The following is a 25,426-nucleotide window of genomic DNA, read 5'->3' as shown; positions in this document are numbered from 1 at the left end:
TCTGAGTGTTCATCTCCCGGACGTTAAGGACGGTGCCCGTGAACATGTTCCACATCCGGGAGACTCTACCCGCAAAGGTGCGTTGGTGCTGGCTGGTATGGATACGCAGCACCTCCACTGTGTCATTACGGGATAGCACCGTTCTCGTGTCCCGCGTGGTGACTCTCGGAGGTTGGTGTAGGCCCGCCAGGTGTGGCACTCCCTGCACCTGTGCCTTATGAAACACTACAAAAGCCGCTATGTCCCTGCGGTGTTCCAGGGAGTCGACGGAGCTGAGAGTCTCCGGCTTGGCTTGGGGGTCTGCAGCATCCACCAGTCGCAGTGCCCGTCGCTGGATGCCGTCGAGTCTCCCGCTGTGCGAGGCAGTACACGACATCCAAGAGAGGGCAGCATACTCTAAGTAAGGCCGTATCTGGGCCCTATAAAGCAGCAGCCTCCATTTCCTGTCGAGGAAGCTGGCCACCCTTCGCAGGTAGGAGACTCTGTGGGAGGCCTTTTGGGCAATGCGTTTGATGTGGTTGTCAAACCGTACCCCTCGATCCACTTCCACTTTCAGAATCTTGACGGATTCCTGGAGTGGGAGGGGGATGCCACCAAAGCGTAGCCTCCCCTCCACTGCTGGCCCGGGAGTGGGCGATCGAGAGACCACCATTGCCTAGGTCTTCTCCGGGGCAAAGGTCACCTGCCGGCGGGCACCCTACTCCTGTAGCACCCTCTGCTGTTGATTGATCTCGTCAGCAGCTCGTCCACTGTCTTGCCGGGGGTAGGTGCAGGAGAGAGTGCAATTGCCAGCGTAAGCTGAGGCTGCCGGCAGCTGCTGGAGAAGGTTATCCACGTATACGTTCCACAGAACTGGCCCCAGCACTGAGCCCTGTGGCACTGATGCCTCCAATGGCAGGGACTCGGATGCATGCCTGTTGACGACAACCTGGAGGGTCCTTCCTTGAAGGTAGTCTCCCAGGAGTTGAAGGAGGTTGCCTTGGATGCCTTTAGCGTGGAGTTTCTCGAGGAGGCTTCCGTGCCACACCCTTTCAAAGGCACCCGCTATGTCCAGGGCTACCACGACAGTGTTTAGGCCGTCTTCAACGGCGTTCTGCCAGCTCCTGGTGAGGAGCATCAGCAGATCGGAGGTGGACCGGCCAGGTCTGAACCCATACTGTTGGCCCGAGAGGAGGTAGTTGTCCTTGAGGTGGCGACAGACTACGTCTGCCATGAACCTCTCGAACACTTTCCCACCACAGAGAGCAGGGAGATGGGCCGGTAGTTTTGGGGTCAGACCTGGAGCTCCTCTTGTGGACGGGAACCACCCGAGCCTCTTTCCACGCCGATGGCCAGGTGTTTTCTCGGAGGCAGGCAGAGAATACTGTGGTGAGAGGGGCAGCCAGCTCGTGGGCACACTGCTTCAGAAGGCGCGGGCTGAAATCATCGGGGCCGGTCGCCTTCTGGGTGTCAAGCCTAGTTACTCTAAGAATTACATATTACATAACTTCACATGCGCAAAATAGTATTTCATATAGAGGTGTCAGATACTGGAATCAGCTTTCAGACGAGGTGAAAACAAGCAATACACGACCAGGTTTCAAATTCAAGGTTAAATCTATTTTAATGAGTAAGTACGTGTAATTATTACCAACAATGTTTTCCTGCTACCATTGTACGATATATTTAGATCTTCCTGCCGTTCCTTGCCATTATATGTAATAGAATAAAGTATGCACAACGGACTATATGTTTTACTACAATTTACATATGGTTCATGATATGTACAGTCGTGGGACATAAGTGTTGACAGTTTCCAAAATGTTTCGGACGCCGCTGGCGAAAGACGGCAACTATCCAGCAAAGCTGCATTCGAGTTATATAAGACGTATGTGTGTCTGTGTGTAAGTGTGTGCAAGGATCAAAGAGTGTGTGTGGGTGTGAGAGAGATATTATTTAAGGATTTTTCTTACGAAAATGTGAGCATCAACTGCATGACGATTATTAGCCTCTTCCATTTAGCGTAACCCGTTTCTGGGTCGTGATCTGTAGAGTCCCTCATAGAGTCCCGACAACCTAAGATTTGGGCGCCATTATTGGCCCTGTGTTTTCGCCGCGTTTTTCAAACACTAACACACGCTCTCGCGGCGAAAACAGGGCCAATAATGGCGTCCAAATCTTAGGCTGTCGGGACTCTATCTATCAAGGGACTCTACAGATCATGACCCAGAAACGGGTTACGCTAAATGGAAGAGGCTATTAGTTTCTTTAAAAAAATCTGTTATGAATGCTCTAGTTTCCACAACTGCACGATCTGTAATAAGATTTCCTGCATTCCATAAGCTAAATACTTGCTTGGGTTTGGTCGTCAGTGTGCTTTCTGGAAACAGAGAGAGAGAGAGAGAGAGAGAGAGAGAGAGAGAGAGAGAGAGAGAGAGAGAGATTAATTTTTCTTAAGAATAAAAAGTCTGCAAAATAATAGCCTACTTTTCTTAAATTCATAATAATAACTTAGTATTCGTAAATGCAAAGTAATAGCCTAGTTTCATAAATGCAAACGAATCGCTTAGTATTCTTAAATTCAAAATAATAGCTTTGTATTTCAATTCAATTCATAATAGCCTACTAGTTTCCTAAATGTGCCGGCTGGCATGGTCGATGACGTCATTGCATAACATTGTCAAGCGAGAGTTAAATGATGGTATCATTATATATTTTTAGACCATATCAGAATATTTGTGCACGTTATCAATGTTTTCTTCGTATTTTCTTAGCGAGGACGTTGCAGGAATGAATACAACATTTATTGAAATGCATAATAGCGTTGTAAACAACTTTAGCTGTCCGTGACTAAATTTGAACGAAGTGTAAAGAGACATTTTCGTCCGCGCATTAAAAACTTGTTATCATTGTGCACAACTGACAAATTCATATCTAATAAATTATGGAGAGTGTGTATGTAGCGACATATCTGAACATTAGCCTCTTTCCATGCGGTGTATATAGTTTAAAGTCGGGGCCGGTGAACGAAACTCTGGACAGCGTGTCATCACTTGTGTCCCACGATTGTACAAATGTATATTCGTATGTATGTATGTTTCATATGGGACTATGGTTAATAATTACAAATTTGTGCATGTTTGTGTATATGTCCATGTAGATGCATGCATGGCTGTGTTGAATGAGTATCCATGTGTATCTGTTTGCATGGGATTGTTTATGCATAGGTTATATGTAGGTATGTACGTATATTTGCATATGATTGTGTTTATACATAGGCTATAGGTATGTAGGTGTATAAGTAGTAATGCATTTGTATAAACTGATAAACTAAGATTGTTCCTTAATGGGGTAAGCGACACCTGAGGTCATCTAACTAAACTATCTGGGGTATTGCAATGAAACTCTCCACGTAAGTAGGCATCTATGTTCCCTACATTTTGTACCAGCTAGAACAATGTATGTATACTTATATGTATACTTATACGTATACATGTGCGTATAGGTGAAGCGACACTTAAAATTACACAGCACCATTAATGCATAACCATGCACTCATTTTTTGGCTGTAAATAGTCTTTAGGTATACCTAGAGCCCTATGGAAAATATTCTGAAAGTTTCCCATACAGAAAGGCATAATGGTATTTCTTTTTAGTATGTTCGTCGAACATCGCGTAAAAAAAAAAATTTTGTCACATTTTCCTCTTAATACTCCTATATCCCTTACCCTATCAACAATATCTAGTCATAGGTCCCTAGCTACTTGTATAATCAACATTCCCTGAATTTTTCACTTACATTTGATTGATTTTTTATTTTCTGCGATTAAAAAAGACAATTTATCGAACGGAGATATGATCAATTAAAAAATATAAGGACCTTTAAATCGGTCCATTTAAACCCGCGCTAGACTTTTAAAATTTGCTCTGCGAGGAAAACATTGCTCGGGGATTATTTATAGATGGTGTAAGAACGTTTTTAACCCAGTTTTGCAAAATGCTATATTTTGACCCCCCCCCCCCCCCCCCAGGTGTCGCGTACCCCCTTAATATTGTATTTATGCACGAGGCCCGTATAAGAACTCTGGCTCATCGGGTCTAGAATTCGTTATTATATTTACCATATATGTTTTGTTAATAAGTATCGCCTACTGAAGCCAAATCAATATATATATATATATATATATATATATATATATATATATATATATATATATATATATATATATATATATATATATATATATATATTCGAGTGCTCACGTCTGATCAATTCTACGCCTCCATTCCATATTACTTCACTTTTCCCCCAATTCTTCCTCTTCTTCCCCCCCACCCACTTATCTTCGGACCTTTTCTGCCTTTCTTATCAACCTTCCTTTCCTCCTCCAGTTCCCCACCGCTTCCTCCTCGTCCATAACCTTCCTTATCAATTTAGACCATTCAATCCCTCCTTCTCCCCTTCCCTCCTGTACTTCCTATCAGACCACTCTTCGTTTCCTTACCCCCCAGCTCCTCCCTTTACTTGCCTTTTTTTCTCCTTTTATCCTCCCGTTTACTCTCACTTTTCATCTCTTACCTACGTTTTGCATCTCATGCTTTGTTCCATTTCTAATAATTTCACACACTTTCTGTTATTCCTATTTTTTACATTTTCTTTTCGTTCCTCTCCTTCGTTCTTCCCGCATGCAAACCTCGCTCTTGCTTTACCTCACCACTCCCTCCGCACCTATCGCCCTTCCATTTCTAATCATTTTATCTCATTATTTTTACATGCTTTTATTCCTACTCAGTTTCTTCTTAATTCTCTTTTTTATTGTCTCTTCTCCATTCTCTTTTCTAGTATATGTTTACTTTTTCCTTGACCTTTGCCTTAATTCACAACAGAAGGCGTAGTTAGGACCCATTTTATGGCGGACCAACAAATGAAAGAAAACATCCTCTCCTTAAGGTCGCATGCATACCACATGCCATTCAACTACAGTCATGATTTAAATATAAAAGAAAACAGAAAGGAAGGCATGAAAGGAAATTAGGCGAAGAAAAAAAAAAGGATGGTTAAGGGAGTGCAACAGAAATTAAAGAAAGTAGGGAATTAAGGAAGTAAGCGGAGAAAGATGGGAATGGAGGAAAAAGAACCGAGAGAGAGAGAGAGAGAGAGAGAGAGAGAGAGAGAGAGAGAGAGAGAGAGAGAGAGAGAGAGAGAGAGGAAAGGAAAATAGTGAGAATGGACAGAAAAGGACGGAGTGAAACATCTATCTCAGATAGATTAAAGATACTCCCAACAGGAACTGTACGACTCCAGGCTGGAGGCTGCAGAACGCTTAACAGCAGACCTTACTATCATTCCCGATTGGGGCAATAACACTTGGTGTCCTTCAACGCCTCAAAAACTTAATTTCTCCACCTGCCAACTCGACGCAATCTTCCACACACGTATCCCCTATTCTTCGACAACACTCAGCTGTCACCTTCTTCTGCATTAATCATTATCGGTCTATCATTAACTCAAAATCTCAACTGGAAACTTCATATCTCCTCCCTGACTAATTCAGCTTCCTCGAGGTTGGGCGTTCTGTATCGTCTCCACTGTTTATTCTCCTCCTCCCAGATACTATCCATATACAGGGGCCATGTCCACCCTCGTATGGAGTATGCATCTCACGTGTGAGGGGGGGGGGCTCCAGACAAATGCTGCTCTTGGAAAGAGTGGAGTCAAAAGCTCTTCGTCTCAGCTCCTCTCCTTTTACTGACAGTCTTCTACCTCTTAAATTCCGCCGCCATGTTGCCTCTCTATCTTCTATCGTTACTTTTCATGCTGACTGCTCTTCTGAAATTGCTAACTGCATGCCCCCCCCCCCCCCCCCCCTCCCGCGGCCCCGCTGCACTAGACTTTCTACTCCAGCATCTTCATTCTTCCACTTGTATGATTGCCTTTTAACTGCTTTGACTTCAATACAGTCAATTGATCTCAAAGCATCTTTTATATTTGTTGGAGACTTGAATGGACATCACCAAGAATGGTTGGGTTCTGTATATCTAACCAATAGTAATAGTCGTGCTGCTCTGGGTTTGTCTAATCTGTCTGGTTGTGAGCAGCTTATTCATGAACCTACACACAATTCTGGGAACTGCCTGGATTTGGCTTTAACTGACATTCCTGGTGTTGTAGTGGCTTCTGTCCTCGCTTCCATAGGTACTTCCGGTTTAATCACGCTTGTTCTCGTGCTGTCAAAGATAGAGGGGCAGCTCACAAAAAGTACCAGAGCCTTCGAACTCCCGCTAACCATGATCTTTACATTTCTTCCCGGAATCGTGTCAAATCTATTATCCGACTTACCAAAAACTCCTTCATTGATAGAACATGCCAAAACCTTGCTTTTTCTAATTCTTCCCAGGACTTCTGGCATCTAGCCAAAAACATATCCTCCAACCTCACTTCTTCATCTTTCCCTCCTCTCCTTAGTAGTGACGGCAGCACCGCCGTCTGATCTATCTCTAAGGCGGAACTCTTCTCTCAAACTTTCGCTAAAAACTCCACTCTGTTATTAAGATTCTTAGGATTGATGTTTTCTATGCCCTCTCTGGCCTCAATCCTCAGAAGGCTTATGGGCCTGATGGAGTCCCTCCTATTGTCCTTAAAAAATGTGCTTCCGTGCTGACACCTTGCCTGGTCAAACTCTTTCGCCTCTGTCTGTCAACATCTACCTTTCCTTCCTGCTGGAAGTATGCCTTCATACAGCCTGTGCCTAAGAAGGGTGACCGTTCTAATCCCTCAAACTATCGTCCTATAGCTTTACTTTTTTGTCTATCTAAAGCTTTTGAATCAGTCCTTAACCGGAAGATTCAAAAGCACCTTTCCACTTCTGATTTTCTATCTGATCGCCAGTATGGCTTCCGCAAGGGGCGTTCTACTGGTGATCTCCTTGCCTTCCTAACTTACTCTTGGTCATCCTCTCTTAGCCGTTTCGGTAAAACTTTTGGTATTGCGCTGGACATATCAAAAGCCTTTGATAGGGTCTGGCACAAATCTTTGCTCTCCAAACTACCCTCCTACGGTTTCTATCCTTCTCTCTGTACCTTTATCTCAAGTTTCCTCTCTAACCTTTCTATTTATGCTGTGGTAGACGATCACTGTTCTTCCCCTAAACCTATTAATAGTGGTGTTCCGCAGGGTTCTGTCCTATCTCCCACTCTCTTTTTGTTGTTCATTGATGATCTTTCCAAAACGAACTGCCATATGCATTCTTACGCCGATGACTACTCTGCATTACTCATCTTCTTTTAACAGAAGACCCACACAACATGAACTAAGACGATTCCAGGCTGGAGGCAGCAGAACGCTTAGCCTCAGCCCTTACTATTATTTCCGATTTGGGCAAGAAGAACCTGGTGTCTTTCAACGCCTCAAAAACACAGTTTCTCCAACTATCCACTCGACACAATCTTCCAAACAATTATCCCCTATTCTTTGACAACACTCAGCCATCACCTTCTTCAACACTAAACATCCTCGGTCTATCCTTAACTCAAAATCTCAACTGGAAACTTCATATCTCTTCTCTTACTAAATCGGCTTCCTCAAGGCTGGGCGTTCTGTCAGTCTCCGCCAGTTCCTCTCTCCCGCACAGCTGCTATCCATTTACAGGGGCTTTGTCCGCCCTCGTATGGAGTATGCATTTCACGTGTGGTGGGACTCCACTCACACAGCTCTCTTGGACAGAGTGGAGTCTAAGGCTCTGCGTCTCATCAGCTCTCCTCCTCTTAAATTCGCCGCCATGTTGCCTCTCTTTCTATCTTCTATCGATATTTTCATGCAGACTGTTCTACTGAACTTGCTAACTGCATGCACCCCCCCCCCCCCCCTCCCGCGGCCTCGCCACACACGACTTTCTACTCAAGCTCATCCCTTGACTTTCCAAATCCCTTAAGCAAAGTTTAACCAGTATCTTCAATCATTCAGCTCTCACCTTGGTAAACTCTGGAACAATCTTCCTTCATTTGTATTTCCTCCTGCCTACGACTTGAACTCTTTCAAGTGGAGGGTATCAGGACACCTCTCCTCTCGAAATTAACCTATCTTTCGGCCACTCCTCTACCTCTTTTTAGGAGCAGTGAGTAACGGTTTCATATTTGTTTCCTTTTTTTATGCCCTTGAACTGACTCCTTTGCTGTAAAAAAATAATAATAATAATGCTATTCACTGTAAGATCTGTTTAGACTTCACTGTGCATGATATCACCATTTCCCGTCAGGTCTATCTTAAATCTCGAGTCAACTGGGACAATGTTTGTTCTGAAACTGATAATATTCGGTGGCATACTACTATTTTTCGATCCAATGACCCAGTCTCTGCTCTTAATACTTGTCTATTAGATATGTTAAGCAGAAAAGTTCCATCTAAGATAATCAAATCTCGTAGGAGAGATAAAGCCTTGTTTAATGATGACTTTAAGCGGGCCTATGATGATAAGCAGGCTGCTTATCACCTATGGAGACAGAATCGATGCCAGTTGCTATGGGATAATTATTTTGCTCTTAAAGCTGGTGCTCAGGGAATCTATAATACAGCTGAAGCTGCTTATAATTCTCAGATACAGGTGGTTCTTGCAGGAACTACTCAACCACACAAATGGTGGGCTTCTCTTTAATCCTCCTTGTTTGGTGTCGATTCTAGCATGTCTCCATTACGCGAGTCTGATGGTTCAGTGTCCTTTGATCCTTTAAGAAAGGCTAATTTACTTTCTGATATTTTATTGACAAACAGTGTGATGGTGATTCATCCCTACCTTTGACTTGTTTCCCCTTTCCAAATCCTAGCTCAGCTGCATTTAGATCCAGTGAATTGAAAAAGTACCTTCTAGATCTTGATATATATGCTGGGACGGACCAAAACTTGCTGTAGTATTTAGGTTACTGCTGAAGTCTGGTAGTTTTCCTTCTTGTTGGCGCAAGACCAACATCACATCCATCCCGAGGGGAGCCTCAGCTTCAACTTTTCCTACTGAGTACCGCCCAATTTCTATTACTCCTATACTCTCTAAGATTTTTGAAAGGCTTTTGGCTAAACGGCTTTCCATGTACTGTGATAAATTCAATCAGTTACATGATTCTTAGTTCGGATTCCGTAAGGGTGCGGGAACATGTGACGCTCTCTTGACACTGTCTCATGACTTGCAGTCTTTTTTGGATCGTGGGCATGAGTCTCGAGTTGTCGCTATTGATTTTAGTTCTGCTTTTGAGGCTGTGACTCATAGGGCTTTAATTTATAAACTACAACTTCTTGGTATTGGTGGAAGTTTTCTCAGTATTTTTAAAGAATTTTTAACTAATCGATTACAGTGTGTGGTTGTTGATGGTGCCTGCCCTGCTTCTCTGCCTGTTGTTTCTGGTGTTCCTCAGGGTAGTGTTCTTGGACCTTTATTTTTTAATATTTTTATTTCTGACTTGGGCATTAACCTCGAAAATAAGCTTATTTCATTTGCTGATGATGCAACTCTATACTCTTCCGTTCACTTTCCTAGCAACAGAGGTGAAGTTGCTGCATCTCTGAATAGGGACTTAGCAATGATCATCGCTTGGTGTTAACTTTGGGGCATGAAGCTTAATACTAATAAAACGCATTCCATTACCATCAGTAGATCCCGTACTTTGAATCCACCTCATCCTTGTTTCCATATCTCTGGTGAACAGATTAAGGATGTTACTAGTATTCGTTTGTTGGGACTCTCTCTTGATTATAAACTGACATTTAAGAAGCACATCCGTTCCATATCTACTACCATTGCACAGAAGACTGGTGCTTCAAAATATTTGCTCGTGACACAACTGTAATCAAATCTTTTTATGCATTCATTTTGCCTCATATTGTGTATTGTGCTCCTGTTTGGATGCCTGCTGCCAATTGCTATTAAAAGTTACTTGACAGAGCTATCAATTGAATTAAATTTATTTCTCCGGCACTGGTTCTTGATTTTGATCATCGGCGTCAAGTTGGTGCCCTTAGCATTTTATTAAAAGTTTTAAAGAATAATCGGCATCCCTTACACAATGCTTTGCCTGATCCTTTTACTCCTGCCCGGGTCACGAGGTTTGCTCTTAGTCAAAACGATCTTGCTTTTAATCCTATTAATTTATGTACGACAATATCCTCACGATGTTTTCTTTCGTCGTTGACAAGTTTATGGAATCAGTTACCCAATGAGAATGTCCTTTCTGCAGACATTTCTACATTTAAGTCCCGTGTAAATGTCTTTTTGAAACAGTAATTTTATTTTTCCTCCTTTTGGTTTTGACTGGCCAGTTTCTTAACTATTCTTTGCCTTTGCTTTTCTCCAGTACCTTTTGGTATTTTGTGTGGTTCAACTTGTATCTGCACCCTGAAGGGAGGCTTTGGTAGCTTATCATATTAATAATTAAGGAAGTAGGTAGGAAGACACCTCACGAAATGGGCGAAAGCTACTCCCGGTGAGGTATATATGGGAAGTGAGGAGGGTGCTGAAGCCCTCCAAAGACCTTTCCCATGTCCTCACAATCCGTTTCCCTATTGTCTCATCAACACCAGGGAGTAGTTCAGCATGCTCTCTAAAGACATATCCTTTCTCTTTCCACACCACACTCCATTCACACAACATACACACATTTTCCCAAAATTTTAAATTCAAAATGGCGCAAATTCACAATGCCTCGGAATCCCCGCCTGGGGGGGACCACATATTCCCCCAGGGAGGACTCCCCTTCTGGCTGCCGACTTGAAAGGTGTCTGGATAACTCCTCGAACCTCTTTCTTATCAATTTCTGCAACATACGCGGTCCCTACACGTATTCCCGACCGTCTTGTAGACAGGCTAAACATACTACACCTCTTCCTTACCTCTAACCATTATGCTTACTCTGTCAAACTATTCTCTCCGTTGGGCTCCTCTGATCACAACCTTATTTCTGTATCCTGTCCAATCTCTCTTGTACATCCTTTGGACCCACCGAAGAGGCGATGTTTGCGGCATTTTGCTTCAGCTCGGTGTGATGACCTGAGGATGTACGTTTCCGATTTCCCGTGGAATGATTACTGCTTCCAGGAGAGAGACCCCTCTGTGTGTGCCCAGTGCATCACAGAGGTGATTGTCTCTGATATGGAGGCACACATTCCACGTACTTTCTCTACTCCTCATGCTAAAAAGCCCTGGTATAATCATGCTTGTTCTCGTGCTGTCAAAGACAGGGAGGCACACCTGCTAACCATGATCTTTATGGTTCTGCCCGGAATCGTGCCAAATCTATTCTTTAACTTACCAAAACATCTTTCATTAATATAAAATGTCAAAACCTTCCGTTTTCTAATTTGTCTCGTGACTTCTGGCACCTAGCCAAAAATATCTCCTTCAATTTCACTTCTTCGTCTTTCCCTCCTCTCCTTAACCCTGACGGCAGCACCGCCATCTCATCTATCTCTAAGGCTGAACTCTTCTCTCAAACTTTCTGTAAAATCTCCACTCTGGACGATTCTGGGCATATTCCTCCTACTCATCCCCCTGTGACTCCTTTATGCCTGTTATTAAGATTCTTAAGAACTATGCTTTCTATGCCCTTTCCGGTCTCAACTCTGAGAAGGCTTATGGACCTGAAAGAGTGCCTCCTATTGTCCTTAAAAACTGTGCCTCCGTCATGACACCCTGCCTGGTCAAACTCTTTCGTCTCTGCTTATCAGCATGTACCTTTCCTTCCTGCTGGAAGGACGCCTTCATACAGCCTGTGCCTAAGAAGGGTGACTGCTCCATTTCTTCAAACTATTGCCCTATAGCTTTACTTTCCTGTCTATCTAAAGCTTTTGAATCAATCCTTAACCGGAAGATTAAAAAGCACCTTTCCACTTCTGACCTTCTATCTGATCGCCAGAATGGGTTCCGCATGGGGCGTTCTACTGGTGATCTTCTTGCTCTCCTAACTGACTCTTGGTCATCCTCTCTTAGCCGTTTCGGTGAAACTTTCGCAGTTGCGCTAGACATATCAAAAGGTTTCGATAGAGTCTGGCACAAGTCTTTGCTCTCTAAACTGCCCTTTTACGTTTTCTATCCTTCTTTCTGTTCCTTTATATCCAGCTTCCTTTCCGGTCGTTTTATCTCCGCCGTGGTAGACGGTCACTGTTCTTCCACTAACCCTATCAACAGTGGTGTTCCACAGGGCTCTGTCCTATCACCCACTCTCTTCCTGTTATTCATCAATGATCTTCTTTCCATAACAAACTGTCTTTTCCAATCATACGCTGACGACTCCACTCTGCATTATTCAACATTCTTTCAACAGAAGACCTTCTCAACGGGAATTACAAGTCTCAAGACTGGAGACTGCAGCAGAACGTTAAACTCAGACCTTGCTATCATTTCCGATTGGGGTGAAAGGAACCTTGTGTCCTTGAATGCCTCAAAAACCCAATTCCTCCACCTATGGACCAGTTGGAGAGCCTCCTATTGTCCTTAAAAACTGCGCCTCCGTGCTGACACCCTGCCTGGTCAAACTCTTTCGTCTCTGCCTATCAAAAACTACTTTTCCTTCCTGCTGGAAGTACGCCATAATCTTCCAAACACCTATCCCCTATTCTTCGATAACACTCAGCTGTCACCTTCTTCAACACTAAATATCCTCGGTCTATCCTTAGCTCAAAATCTCAACTGGAAACTTCACATCTCCTCTCTTACTAAATCAGCTTCCTCGAGGTTGGGCGTTCTTTATCGTCGCCACCAGTTCTTCTCCCCTGCACAGATGCTTTCCATTCATAAGGGCCTTGTCCGCCCTCGTATGGAGTATGCATCTCACGTGTAGGGGTGCTCCCTTCACACAACTATCCTGGACAGAGTGGAGTCTAAGGCTCTTCGTCTCATCAGCTCCCCTCCTCTTACTGATAGTCTTCTACCTCTTAAATTCCGCCGCCATGTTGCCTCCCTTTCTATCTTCTATCGATATTTTCATGCTAACTGCTCTTCTGAACTTGCTAACTGCATGCCTCCCCCCCTCCCGCGGCCCTGCTGCACACGATTGTTCTACTCATGCTCATCCCTATATTGTCCAAACCCTTTATGCAAGAGTTAACCAGCATCACCATTCTTTCTTCCCTTCACTGGTAAACTCTGGAACAGCCTTCCTTTATCTGTATTTCCTCCTGCCTATGACTTGACCTCTTTCAAGAGAGGTGTATCAAGACACCTCCCCCCCCGAAATTGACCTCTCTTTTTGCTACTCTTTACTCTTATCTATTATGGGAGCGACGAGTACCGGGCTTTTTTTGTACTCTTTTTGTTGCCCTTGAGCCGTGTCCTTTGATGCAAAAAAAAATAATAATAATAATTCACTTGTAAACTCTGGAAGAATCTTCCTTCGTCTGTATTTCCTCCTACCTACGACTTGAACTTTTTCGAGAGGAGTGTATCGTGATACCTCTCCTCCCGAAATTGTCTTCTTCTTTGGCCACTCTTCTAGACTTTTTTTTTTCATAGGTTCAGTGTTCAGCGGGCTTTTTCTTTCTCTTTGTCATTTTTTTCTCTTGAGCTGCTTTCTTTGCTCTAGAGAAAAATAGAGCTTTCTTGTATCTTCTTAGCATTTACAGCACGCTAAAAATTTGTATGAAATCCACTAGCCTCGAATCATCTTTCTGAATGGCCAGGTGAGGAACGGGTTTGAAGGGGAGGTGTATGTACAAGCATTTAATACAAGGAGTGTGTCCAGCTAGACCTCTTGTGACTACGGCACTGCTTCATAACCGCCTCCAATCTCTACTGTCTTCTCTTTCTAATTAATCATATTATGTCTATGTTTTCACATCTCCCCAACTTTTTCCTATTTTTCCCCTCTCCTCCCATCCGCAGGTGTATCTTTCGCTTTGTGTATCTTTGCTCTAAGCTCTCTCCCACTCCCACTTTTCTAACTCTCTATACACGTTCTCTCCATGCTTCCATACCTCCCAGATTTCTCCTTACTCTTTTTTTTTCAGCTCTTCTATCGCTTTATTTCCCTTCACACGTGTGCCTACTCAATTTTTCCCCATCTCTCAACTCCCTCCCACCTCAATCACCATTCCCTTCCTAACCAGTACATCACATTATCCCCATACTTTTATATCTTCCAAGTTTCTTCTTATTTTCGCTTTCATTGCTCCCCTATCTTTCCTTCTTTCCCTACGTGTACCTTCACCTTGCTTTACATTCTCTTACCACCTATATCATCCTATCTCTAACTCCTCCTCTTTCGCCTCTCTCTTGACCATCCTAGCATACCTCTCGCAGGTGATTTATCCGGGCAAATAGAGAGCGAGGGAACATGTAACACAGGTAGACGAGGCTAATTAGTCTCACCCACCTCCCCAACACCTCCACCAGTACTCCAGCAGATGAGGAGGCAGCGAAGGAGGCAGGAACGTGGACAGGCCAAGAGAAAATGAAGATGGAGAAGAGGAAGAAAATATGGGGAGAATTGATAATTAATGGAGGAGGGTTGAGAAGGGAGGAGGGTGAAAAAGGAAGAATAGGTGAAATCAGAATGAAAACTGTGAAAAAAAAAAAATGTCGAGAAGAAAATTATAACGACAATGAGAGGGAAAGTAAACAGAAATACGAAACGGATATAAAGGAGGATGGAAACATAGAAACATGGAAATGCAGTTAGTAGAAAGCCTATTGGCTCATTACGAGGTTGCCCGCTCTGGTGAATTAATCTGCTCAACAGCCATGTGGAGCCTGGGGAGCAGATGAAAGCACCTCGGTATTCAGTTTACTTCTGAAGCAACGAAGTGACGGTCGATTCGATATTTGAAGGTGCTGATGGTATTCGCATTTACTACTTCTGAGGGAAGATTGTTCCAGTGGCGGATGACTCGGTTTGAAAAGAAACTCCTTCTAATGTCTGCATGTGTTACATCGACTCGACTGAATGGGTAAACCGTTATTTCTAGTTCTTGAGTTGGTTTGCAGTTCAAAGAATTTGGAGTAATCGACGTTATTGAACTTTTTCAGGTACTAGAAGACTTGAATCATATCCCTTCGTAGGCGTCTTTTCTCCAGTGTAAAGAGATTGAGTCGCTTGAGTCGTTCCTCGTACGGTTGAGCCCTTAAGGTTGGAATCCTTTCCAGTAAATCAATGTCCTTTCTGTAATTAGGAGACTAGTACTGTACTGCATACTCGAGATGCGGTCTTACCATGGAATTATACAAGGATAGCATCACGTCTGGCGTTTTACACTCGAAGTTCTTCGCTATGAATCCGAGCATAGTGTTGGCTTTGTTATATGCTTTTTTACAGTAATTCGCGTGTTTCAGGTCACTGCTGATAGTGACCCCAAGATCCTTTTCCTCCTGCATCGTTTGCATAGGTTTCCCATTCATGATGTATGTGTGGTTACTATTTCTGGACCCAATGTGCATGACTTTGCATTTGTCAACATTAAAGGACATTTGCCATTTTTCCGACCATTCGATAATGTGATTGAGGTCTTTCGGAATGATTTCGTAGTCGGTCTTCGTGAGGGCCTTTCCACCCACCTTTGTGTCATCAGCAAATTTCGATATTGTGGATTTCAGTCCTGATTCTAGGTCGTTGATATAATTATATGATAAAGAGAATGGGTCCCAGCACTGGCCCTTGAGGCAGTCCACTAGTGACTGGAAGCCAATCGGAAGGCTGTTCGTTGAGTAGCACTCTTTGTTTTCTGTCGGTGGGCCAATCTCTTATCCACGCGATCAAGTTGGCTCCAATGCCCGCCGAGTGCAGTTTCTTAAGGAGTCGCTCGTGCGGTATCTTGTCGAAGGCTTTCTGAAAGTCCAGGTATATAACATCACTGGGGATGTGGTCATCCCAGTCCTTATATATTCCTTGGAAGAAGTCTAATAGATTCGTTAAGCAGGAGCGCTTGTTTCTGAAGCCATGCTGGATGTCGGAGATTATAATATTGTCTTCTTGAAACTTGACAAGTTTGTCTCTAATAACACTGGGTAACACAAGTTTTGTTTCTCTAAATATTTTTAGTGTTTCTAGGATGGGTTTTTTTCTCCTGATTTAAATAAAAATACCCTTGGAACTTGCATAACATCGATATTTTATGAGATAATTGAGATTTTATAGGGAAAGGAGGCCATAATTACCTGCGATAGTGCTTTATTCCCCTTATTCACATTGTAATAGTAACTGAAATTATTTGGTTCTTATATTCATGTTTTAAACTAATGAGAAAATGTAAATAAGCCTATGATGATATTATAAAAAAATTATACTAGAAATGCTCTGAGGATCGTTTTTTCCTACTGTGAGCTCTTTTATCTGTATACACCAGTGACCATACATAGTCCCCCATCATTGCAGTGGCCCATCTTCCTTGGAATCTTTTCTCCATTGTAACAATGTCCTTATGGAATCTCTCACCATATTCCTCACTCACTTGACCTAAGGTTTCACGAAAAAAAGGCTAAATGTGAATGCAAAAAGTGCACCTTTAATGACATTCTTCAGTTTAAATTCTTATAACTCAATAAGTTTTGCTGCGAGCTGCTTGTAGTTTGGGTCTTTGTTATTACCAAAGAATCCATTAACTATGTCTCGAAATGCACACTATGCCTTTCTTTCGACATCACTCATCACTTTCAAGTTTTACTGACCTCTACATTGTACTTACTTGCGGTCTAGTAAATATACCACCCTTAACCTTTGCCTCAGATAGCTCTGTAAAGAGTAGACGAATCTTTTGAAATGCTTCTCCACCATGATCTAAAGCCTTTACAAACTGTTTAACCAAACCCAGTTTTATGTGAAGTGGAGGTAACAACACTTTGGTAGGCTCCACAAGAGGTTGTCTAATAACATTTAGCTTTCCTGGCTGCAGGTCATCTCGTGGGGGCCACTCAACCTTCTGGTAATGTTCATGATGAGCCCTACTGTTCCACAGGCAAAGAAAACATGAACACTTTGTGTATCCACCCTGTTATCCAAGTAAAAAGGCAAGCATTTTAAAATCACCACAAACATCCCATTTAAACTTATAGTTTACTTTCTCAAGAAGCTTTTTTACATTGTCATATTCTTCCTTCATCTGTACCGAGTATGCAATAGGCAGGAATGGATACTGATTTCCAATGTGTAGTAAAACAGCTGTGAAGATTTTTGTTGATCTATCTATAAAAAGTCGCTATTCTTCAGGGTTGTGATCAATTCCAATAGCTGAAAACAAGCCATTTATATCTTTGCAGAAGCAGAGATCCTCACTTATATAAAAGAATACTTCGAATTCCTCATGGCGCTTCTTGTATACTATTAATTTGCAGTCCTCCCCTAACAGATTCCATTCATCCATGTTACGTTCGCCATCTTCCAGTCTTCTGGGACCTTGTTCAGTTGTACTGACCGGTTAAATATGTTAGTGAGTGGCTGAAGTATTTGCTGTTTAAGCTCTTTTAATAACCGCGGGTACAAGTTGTCGGGTCCCGTTGACTTGTTCGTGTCGAGTTTGTCCAAGTACTTTTTCACTTCTTGGTCGCATATTGAGTTAGTTTCCAGGGGCGTGATCCCCCTCGGGAATGGTTTCGATGTCCTCGACTGTGAATACGGATTCGAAGTTACTGTTGAGAATTCTGGCCATCTGTTTACTGTCCTGGGTTACTGAACCGGTCTCGTCTGTCAGGGGACCAACATTGGATTTTACTCTCTTTTTCGATCTGATGTATGTGAAGAATAACTACTTTGGACTAGTGTTGACGCTGTGCGCTTTGCTGTTAAGCCCGGCGAACGTATTGACTCTCGGTAGAATCCCAGAGACGATGATGTGATATTTCCGAATGACTTGACGGTATTTTGACAGCAGGTCCTGAAATCGAGTTGACTGAACGTCGTTAGTTCCCGCATGGATCAGATACACTGTGTGATGGATCAGATACAATGTGTTAAAAAGGGGGAGGACTAGAAAAAAAGTTACGGAGACTGAGAGAGAAAAAAAAGTAAATAGATAGATAGATAGATGGAAGGTGTGTGTGTGTGTGTGTGTGTGTGTGTGTGTGTGTGTGAGAGAGAGAGAGAGAGAGAGAGAGAGAGAGAGAGAGAGAGAGAGAGAGAGAGAGAGAGAGAGAGAGAGAGAGAGAGAGAGAGATTATTTGAAGGAAGAGGATGGGGGACAGGAAAGAAAAGGAATGAGGGAGCAAAAAGAAACGAAGGTATAGGAAATTAAAACTTTTATTCAGGCGGAGAATGGGAAGGATGAAGAAGTGGTAGAGAGGAAAGTGAAATGTAAAATGGCAAAAGAGGCGTAAAAAAAATAATTAGGGCGAAGGGAAGTGAATGAAGTGGAAGAGTATGAAGAAAATAGAGTAGGGAGAACGAAGAACATGAGAATGAGGTAGAGGGGAAAGAGCAATGCTACCATTTGGCTGATCACGAGGAATGACTGGCATGATGGAATGTTGGGAAGGGAGGTGCAGTGCAGGGAGAGGCTGAGTGGGGTTGGAGAAGATGCAGGGAAGTCGGAATGCTCGGAGGTAGGGAGGCATAGGAGGCTTAGCAGAGGAAGGGAGGCGGATACGGGGTTTCCTCCTGCGCATACGGTTCGTCCAACAGCTTTGAAGTTTTAGTATGTTGTTTTTAGGTGTAAAGGTATGATATTCTGTGAATTTCATTAAATTCGGGTGAAGTTTAGGAGAGACTCAAACAAAGCGTATTTTTCTTTTTTTTTGTTTCACAGACTTTATTTTTCAGTTAACCGCCTTGAAAAAAATACCATAGAAACTTTGTTTACCTATCTACATTCCCCAGATAGAATTTATTTTTTAGTTTTTGTTTTGTCTTCGAAGAATATTTTTTTATTTTTTGTCACTTATAATTTTCTCCACTCTGTGTCCCGTTTACTTTTGACATTTTTTTGAAATTTTATAGCGTGCAAAAATTGTCCTATTGTTGTAGTTTCAGATGATACCTAACAAAAGCCGGTCAGACTTTTTAAGTGTAAAAACATACTTTTCGAGATATTGGCTCCTAAAGATTTTTTTCCATTTCAACCGTCCTACCATTTCCATTTATTTGATTGGCATGAAATTTTCACAGATTGTATATACCTTGTTAACTTACCTCAGAATAATTAGGCATCTGGTCCCCCTTTCTAAGAAAGTATTGCTCACTTGCAGGTGAGGGTGTCAGAAGGCGCCACCTTCCTCATTGTAGCCAGATTTTATCTAGAATCCTCCAGGCTGGTATGTCTCATCCTTCTTCTCTTTTCTTTTCTTCTTTGTCTTTGGTGTTGCATGCCTTGATCTTTCCCGGTCTAGCCACTGAAGGGATTCTTGCAATCATGCTTCAGACCCGAGGATATGTAGTATGATGTTTCCATCGGTATACCCACAGTTGTGTTCCAGTGCTGTATGTTGGACCAGGAACATAACCCTCAAGCGGAGAAAAAAAATATTCTGATGCAAATTTTACGTATATACAAGCATTGAATGATACCGCATGTGTTCGCGCGCGAGTCATGCTATGACGCAACCGCGCGGGACATTTTAAAATGACTTCCAGGAGGGAGGGGATTTAATTTTATGAAAACAAACTTGACCACATGGCAATTTAAGATCTCCTGGACACGCTGAGCGAAAAAAACGCATTTGTCAAATTTCAAAAATATACGTCGAAAAATACCCCGTAGCCGTGCTGTGAGTGGAAAGTTGCTGTGGATGGGAAGTGAGTGTGGGTGGGAAGTGGCTGCGTTTGGTAAGTTGCTGTGGATGAAAAGTGGCTATGGATGGGAAGCTGCTGCTGGTTGGGAGTTGCTGCGGGTGGGAAGTTACTGTGGATGGGAAGCTGCCTTGGATGGGAAGTTGCTGTGGATGGAAAGTTGCATGCTGTGGACGTGAAGTTGATGTTGGTGGGAAGTTGCTATGGACGTGAAGTTGCTGTGGATGGAAAGTTGCTGTGGGTGGGAAGTTACTGTGGGTGGGAAGTTACTGTGGGTGGGAAGTTGCTGTGGGTGGAAAGTTGATGTGGGTGGGAACTCGGGTTGTTTTAAAGGGGGAGGACTTGGAGGTTTAAAAGTGGTAGAGGAGGGAAAGAAAGGAGGCTGTGAATGAAAAGTTGGCGGCCGAGAAGGAAGGGAAGCAGACACTGCCGGAGCATCAGACAAAACTCTGATCAACAAGTTTCTTTCGAGTCCTTAATTATATTAGCGAAAGGGGCGGAAGGAAGAGGAGAAAGAGGTGGAGGAGGAGGAAAGGGAGATAGTAAGGTTAGTGTTGTTGTTGTTGATGATGTTATTGTTGGCGGTGATGGTGTTAGTGATGTTGGTGTTGGGCTTGGGTGTGGATATGGAAATTAATAGGACACGGATGAAAATAAACCTGAAAGAAGAACCCCTTCTTTACATTATGAACGAGAGAGAGAGAGAGAGAGAGAGAGAGAGAGAGAGAGAGAGAGAGAGAGAGAGAGAGAGAGAGAGAGAGAGAGAGAAAATAACTGAAAAAAAGCAATGTAACGGTGTAAAAGACAACCGAACTCAAATATACCTATGAAGAATATTTATTATTTATTAGTCATGCACGAAAATCATACGCGATAGAGATACTATTGTGACAAAAATCTATTATAATAATGATAATAATGATAACAATAATAATAAAATAGTAAGAGCAATGGTAATAATATTAAAGATGACAGAAATAATATTATAGTAGAAAAAAATTATCATTTGTTGCAATAGCTAGCATACACTCGTGAAGACACTGTAGGTGGAAACTTACACCTTGTAATGGTTTTTCAGTTTTCGCTTTTTTGTGAATGTTTTGGATGTGCGTGTGTGTGTGTGTGTGTGTGTGTGTGTGTTACCGTATCAGTCTGGCTGTCCGTCCGTTCGTTCGTCAGTCCCTCCGTCCGTATGCCAAGGTCCGTATTTATCACTTCATCTCGTCCACCAAATCGAAATATAATTAGTTGTTATCTGCCAGGCGGTAGCAATCAATTTCTTCTCTTTTCCCTTTCTCGTCCGCTTACCTTTTCCCTCCGTCCACACCCATACACTCCCCTCACTACTCTCATACCTTATCGTTTCCGTTTCTCTTTTCTTTCTTTCCTTTTTATTTTACGTGTTCGCTTACAGCGCCGGTAGGCTTTCTTCAGGGGCCTGGTGATCAGCCCAAGCCCGTCATGGCGCAGGCAATTTTTATAGTGGCGCCATTTATTCTTGGCTCAGGCTTCCCCCCGGAACTCATTCTTGATTCACTTGGACGGTTTCTTCTAGAGTCCGGGTTGACGAGTGGTCTTCAAGACAGCATGTGGGTAGTCTTAGGCCATTCTTTTCTGTCCATTTAATTATTTTCCTTTCTCTTTTTTTCCTTGCTCTGTCTCCCACCTTCAACTTTACCCTTTCACCTTCACATGCACCACAACTTACCACGAGAACACAACACATCGAAACAACATCAAATCCGTCTGAACACAGTATAACATATCACTAACAACGCAACACATTTACCTTTGGGGAGGGATTGGCTGAGTGGTTGCCGTGATGGAGCGGCGTCCAGGAAGATGCAGGTTCGCGTCCCGTCCGCCGCTATAAACAAGCTGGCAATGACAATTTTTTAGTCATCGCTGAGTGGCCTAAGACTACCCTCATGCTGTCCTACAAATCACCTATTAGCCCTAACTCTAGATTCTCTCTGAAAAAGGATCAAAAATGAGCTCCGGGGAGTCGGCATGAGCCAAGCAAGATGGCGCCACTATAAGCACTTGCCTGCGCCATTACGGGCTGGGGCCAGACACCAGGCCCCACCAAGAGAGCCTACTGACGCGATAGGCCGAAACGTAAAAAAAAAAAAAAAAGTGTTGCGTATGGAGGTGGAAGGAGAAAAGCAGGAAGAGATGGAACAGATGGCGAAGAAGAACCATGAGGGAGACTGAGAACGTGGATGGGGAATATATTTATTACGATTGCAAGGATTAGGATGAAAATTAATATAAAAAAATGTAGAAGTAGAGGAGAAGCAGAATGGAAGTAAAAAATAAGGAACTTATGAGAGCTGGTGAGATTGGCTGCCACGGGGAAAGAAGGGACTGGGAGTGAGGGGTACATTGGGCTAAGGAGGAAGCGTCCGTATGGGAAAGTTTTGTAATATAAATTTTCAGGTCTAGTTTTGAACCACTGCCCGCGGTTCAATGTTGCTGGTGTAAAAAGTAGACATAGTATGCTTACTACACGCCGCCACCTTTAATGTGCTGGGCGTCGTCAAGGCCAGTTCCATTTATGAGATGGGAAACATTGACTCATTATGGGTAAGAGTAGTTTTGTTAGCGACTTCGCCAAGTGGTTACCTGTATTATATAATTATGAACTTAGCATGCATCAGTGATTCCCAACCTCTACACCTTGCAGAAACCCCAGAAAACAATTTTTGCATAGCCCAGGGAACTCCTATCTACAGTATACAGTCGGTGTCATATCTACAGAGCACATTCGTGAAACAGCCATGTGCCATCACACTAAATTATCAACTAGAGAGCTAAAAGACACATAACTGAGGCCGAGGATGACATTCCAGTGAGAGATAAAGCAGTTGAGGTCTCTTCACGGGCTGGAGGAGGGTTGGAGGTATGCAGGGAATAAGCGAGGAAGGGATGGACGAGGAAGATATGGGACAGGGAGGAGGGATTGGTAGGCAAGGGTGGGAGATAATAGAGAATGGGACCTGGAGAGAGAGGTTCTGGGGCGCCAGAGGAGAGGGATGAAAGAATCTCCTGAGCCACTTATCTATATCAGCCAACACTCCTCCTTTGTCCCGGCCAACGCTCAGTCTTCCCATAGAATAGCAAACACTCAACACACGAAACACCATATAAAACTCTTAGACACTGCCACACACTCCACTCACTCAGTTACATAGGCTCCCAGATCTTCAGACTCTGTGAAAAATCTAATGTAGGCTAAAGATTCCGAATATTTCATTTTATTTGTAATACACCACAAAGTTTCTCTTCAGTAACTCTTGCATAAGGGGTTTAGACAGTATAGGAATGAGCATGAGTAGAAAGTCGTGTGCAGTGGGGCCGCGGGAGGGGGGTAGGCATGCAGTTAGCAAGTTCAGAAGAGCAGTCAGCGTGAAATTAGCGATAGAAGATAGAAAGAGAGGCAACATCGCGACGGTAGAAAACTATCAGTAGGAGGAGGAGAGCTGTTGAGACGAAGAGCCTAAGGCCCCTTTCACACGAGTGGTTTCTGCCGCTCCGGCACGTGCCGGACGGTTTAGCTTTACATTGACTCTTATGGGTGCGTTCACACGAAGCCGGAGCGGCAGGACTGCCGCTCCGGCAGCCGCACCCTGCTGGACTGCCAGCAAGACCGCAGCGGCAGATGCCGCACAACGGTTTCAATGGTCATGTGATGCTATGCGCGCGTTCACACGTCCGGCGTTTGCCGCGTGCGGCGAGGGATAGTGTTTGTCAACACTGGGAGGAAGGGCACACGACCACTTTGTCTGCATCATTGGAAAAGCTGGAACATTATATTTTCCATCTTATGAACTATATCTATATATATATATATATATATATATATATATATATATATATATATATATATATATATATATATATATATAGATAGAGAGATAGATAGATAGATAGATAGAGAGATATAGAGATATAGATAGATAGAGAGATAGATAGATATGTATGACTGTGTATATATATATATATATATATATATATATATATATATATAGAGAGAGAGAGAGAGAGATGTGTATATATATATATATATATATATATATATATATATATATATATATATATATATATATATATATATATATATATATATATATATATATATATATATATATATATATATATATATATATATATATATATATATAGGTAGGTGGCCGAACTGGTAGCGTACTGGGCCCACATTCACTGCGTGATGGACGACGCGGGTTCGAATCCCCACGCTACCACTCGGATTTTTCAGTCACCGCCGAGTGGCTTAAAACTACCCACATGCTGTCCTGAAGACCACCCATCAACCCGGACTCTAGAGGAAGCCGTCCAAGCGAATCAAGAACGAGTTCCGGGGCGCAGCATGAGCCAATGCAAGATGGCGCCACTATAAACACTCGCCTGCGCCAGAACGGGCTGGGCCGACCATCAGGCCCCACCTGGAAGAAGCCTTGGGCTGACCATCAGGCCCCATCGGGAAGATGCCTACCGGCGCAATAGGCAACAACGTAAAAAAAAAAAATATATATATATATATATATATTTATATATATATATATATATATATATATATATATATATATATATATATATAGGCTGTCAAACATTCCCATAGTCGCCCACGTCATCCATAGACTCCTGAATTGCATAAAGACACTAGCCATATTTAAGCTGAAATAACGATGCAACAAGACATTTCAACAAGCTTTTCAGTATCTCTGCAAAGCTTTGACCACTCTTAGATTTTTGTATGTGTTCGAAAACTCTCTTATGTGTACTTGCACGAGAAGTTCATTATAATTTTATCAAATGCGAATGGCATGGGAGACAAATTAAGTAGAAGCAAGAAAACTGTGCAGTAAAACATGGCTATTACACGAAATATATTAGGAAAACAATACTTTCATAAATAAACGGTTACACGCATTGAAACGTCAAAACCTACTTTGAAAAATTATGTTAAGGTTGTGCCAAGAAAGTGGTGTCATACACTATTTTTTCCGTGCCTGCAAAGGGCTGGGGGAGGAGGAAGGAGGCAGGGTACTTGTGTAATTAGGAGCAATTAGTGACAGGTCGTGGACATCTTCGAGAGCAGCTCAGTCAAGAGGTAAAGTCGCATAATTTTAGTATGTTAGACCGTCCTCGTCCCGCCTCGTGATAGAGAAAACTTTTTTTTCAGAATTTGTCTGACAATATGAGCGGCATCACAATACGTGAACCTGATATTTTTTTGTGTTGTTAAGATTTCTTATGTATGTAGAGGATACTGATCTAGATGAGGGAGGAAGGATAATGTGTGTGTGTGTGTGTGCGTGTGTAATTCACCTCTTGGTCTGCTGCGGGTCTCTCTCGAAACAGCCAGCCGTTCCCTTACGGAAGAGCACAGAGCTCATAGTACCGATCTTTGGGTAGGGCTGAGACCACTCACACAGAACACACCGCGACAACGAGGTCACAACTCCTTGCCTGACGTCGCGTACCTACTCACTGCTAGGTGAACAGGGGCTACACGTGAAAGAAGATAAACCGAACTTATCTTCACCCGGCAGGGGAATTGAACCCCGGTCCTTCTCGTTGTGAGCCAGACGCTCTACCCCTGTGCTACTGGGCCGTGTGTGTGTGTGTGTGTGTGTGTGTGTGTGTGTGTGTGTGTGTGTGTGTGTGTTTCTTTAATTTCAAAAAGCGAACGTAAAATCGCAAGTACTACCTCCGCCATATATTTATTACAAAATAA

General features: G+C 42.9%; 1 protein-coding gene across 1 annotated transcript in view; it reads left to right on the top strand.

Moving 5' to 3' along the window:
* The first annotated feature begins 239 nt into the window (after positions 1-239).
* Positions 240-25,426, top strand: part of LOC126980941 (uncharacterized) — a 62,470-nt gene continuing 37,283 nt past the window's right edge. Inside the window, exon 1 of the mRNA XM_050831400.1 lies at positions 240-355. Coding sequence (XP_050687357.1) covers positions 240-355 — 116 coding nt within the window. The remainder of the gene's footprint in view (positions 356-25,426) is intronic.

This window comes from Eriocheir sinensis, chromosome 46 (genome assembly GCF_024679095.1).
Source record: "Eriocheir sinensis breed Jianghai 21 chromosome 46, ASM2467909v1, whole genome shotgun sequence".
Classification (NCBI taxonomy): domain Eukaryota; kingdom Metazoa; phylum Arthropoda; class Malacostraca; order Decapoda; family Varunidae; genus Eriocheir; species Eriocheir sinensis.
The sequence above is the reverse complement of the archived record's forward strand: the minus strand, read 5'-3'. Positions and strand labels throughout refer to the sequence as shown.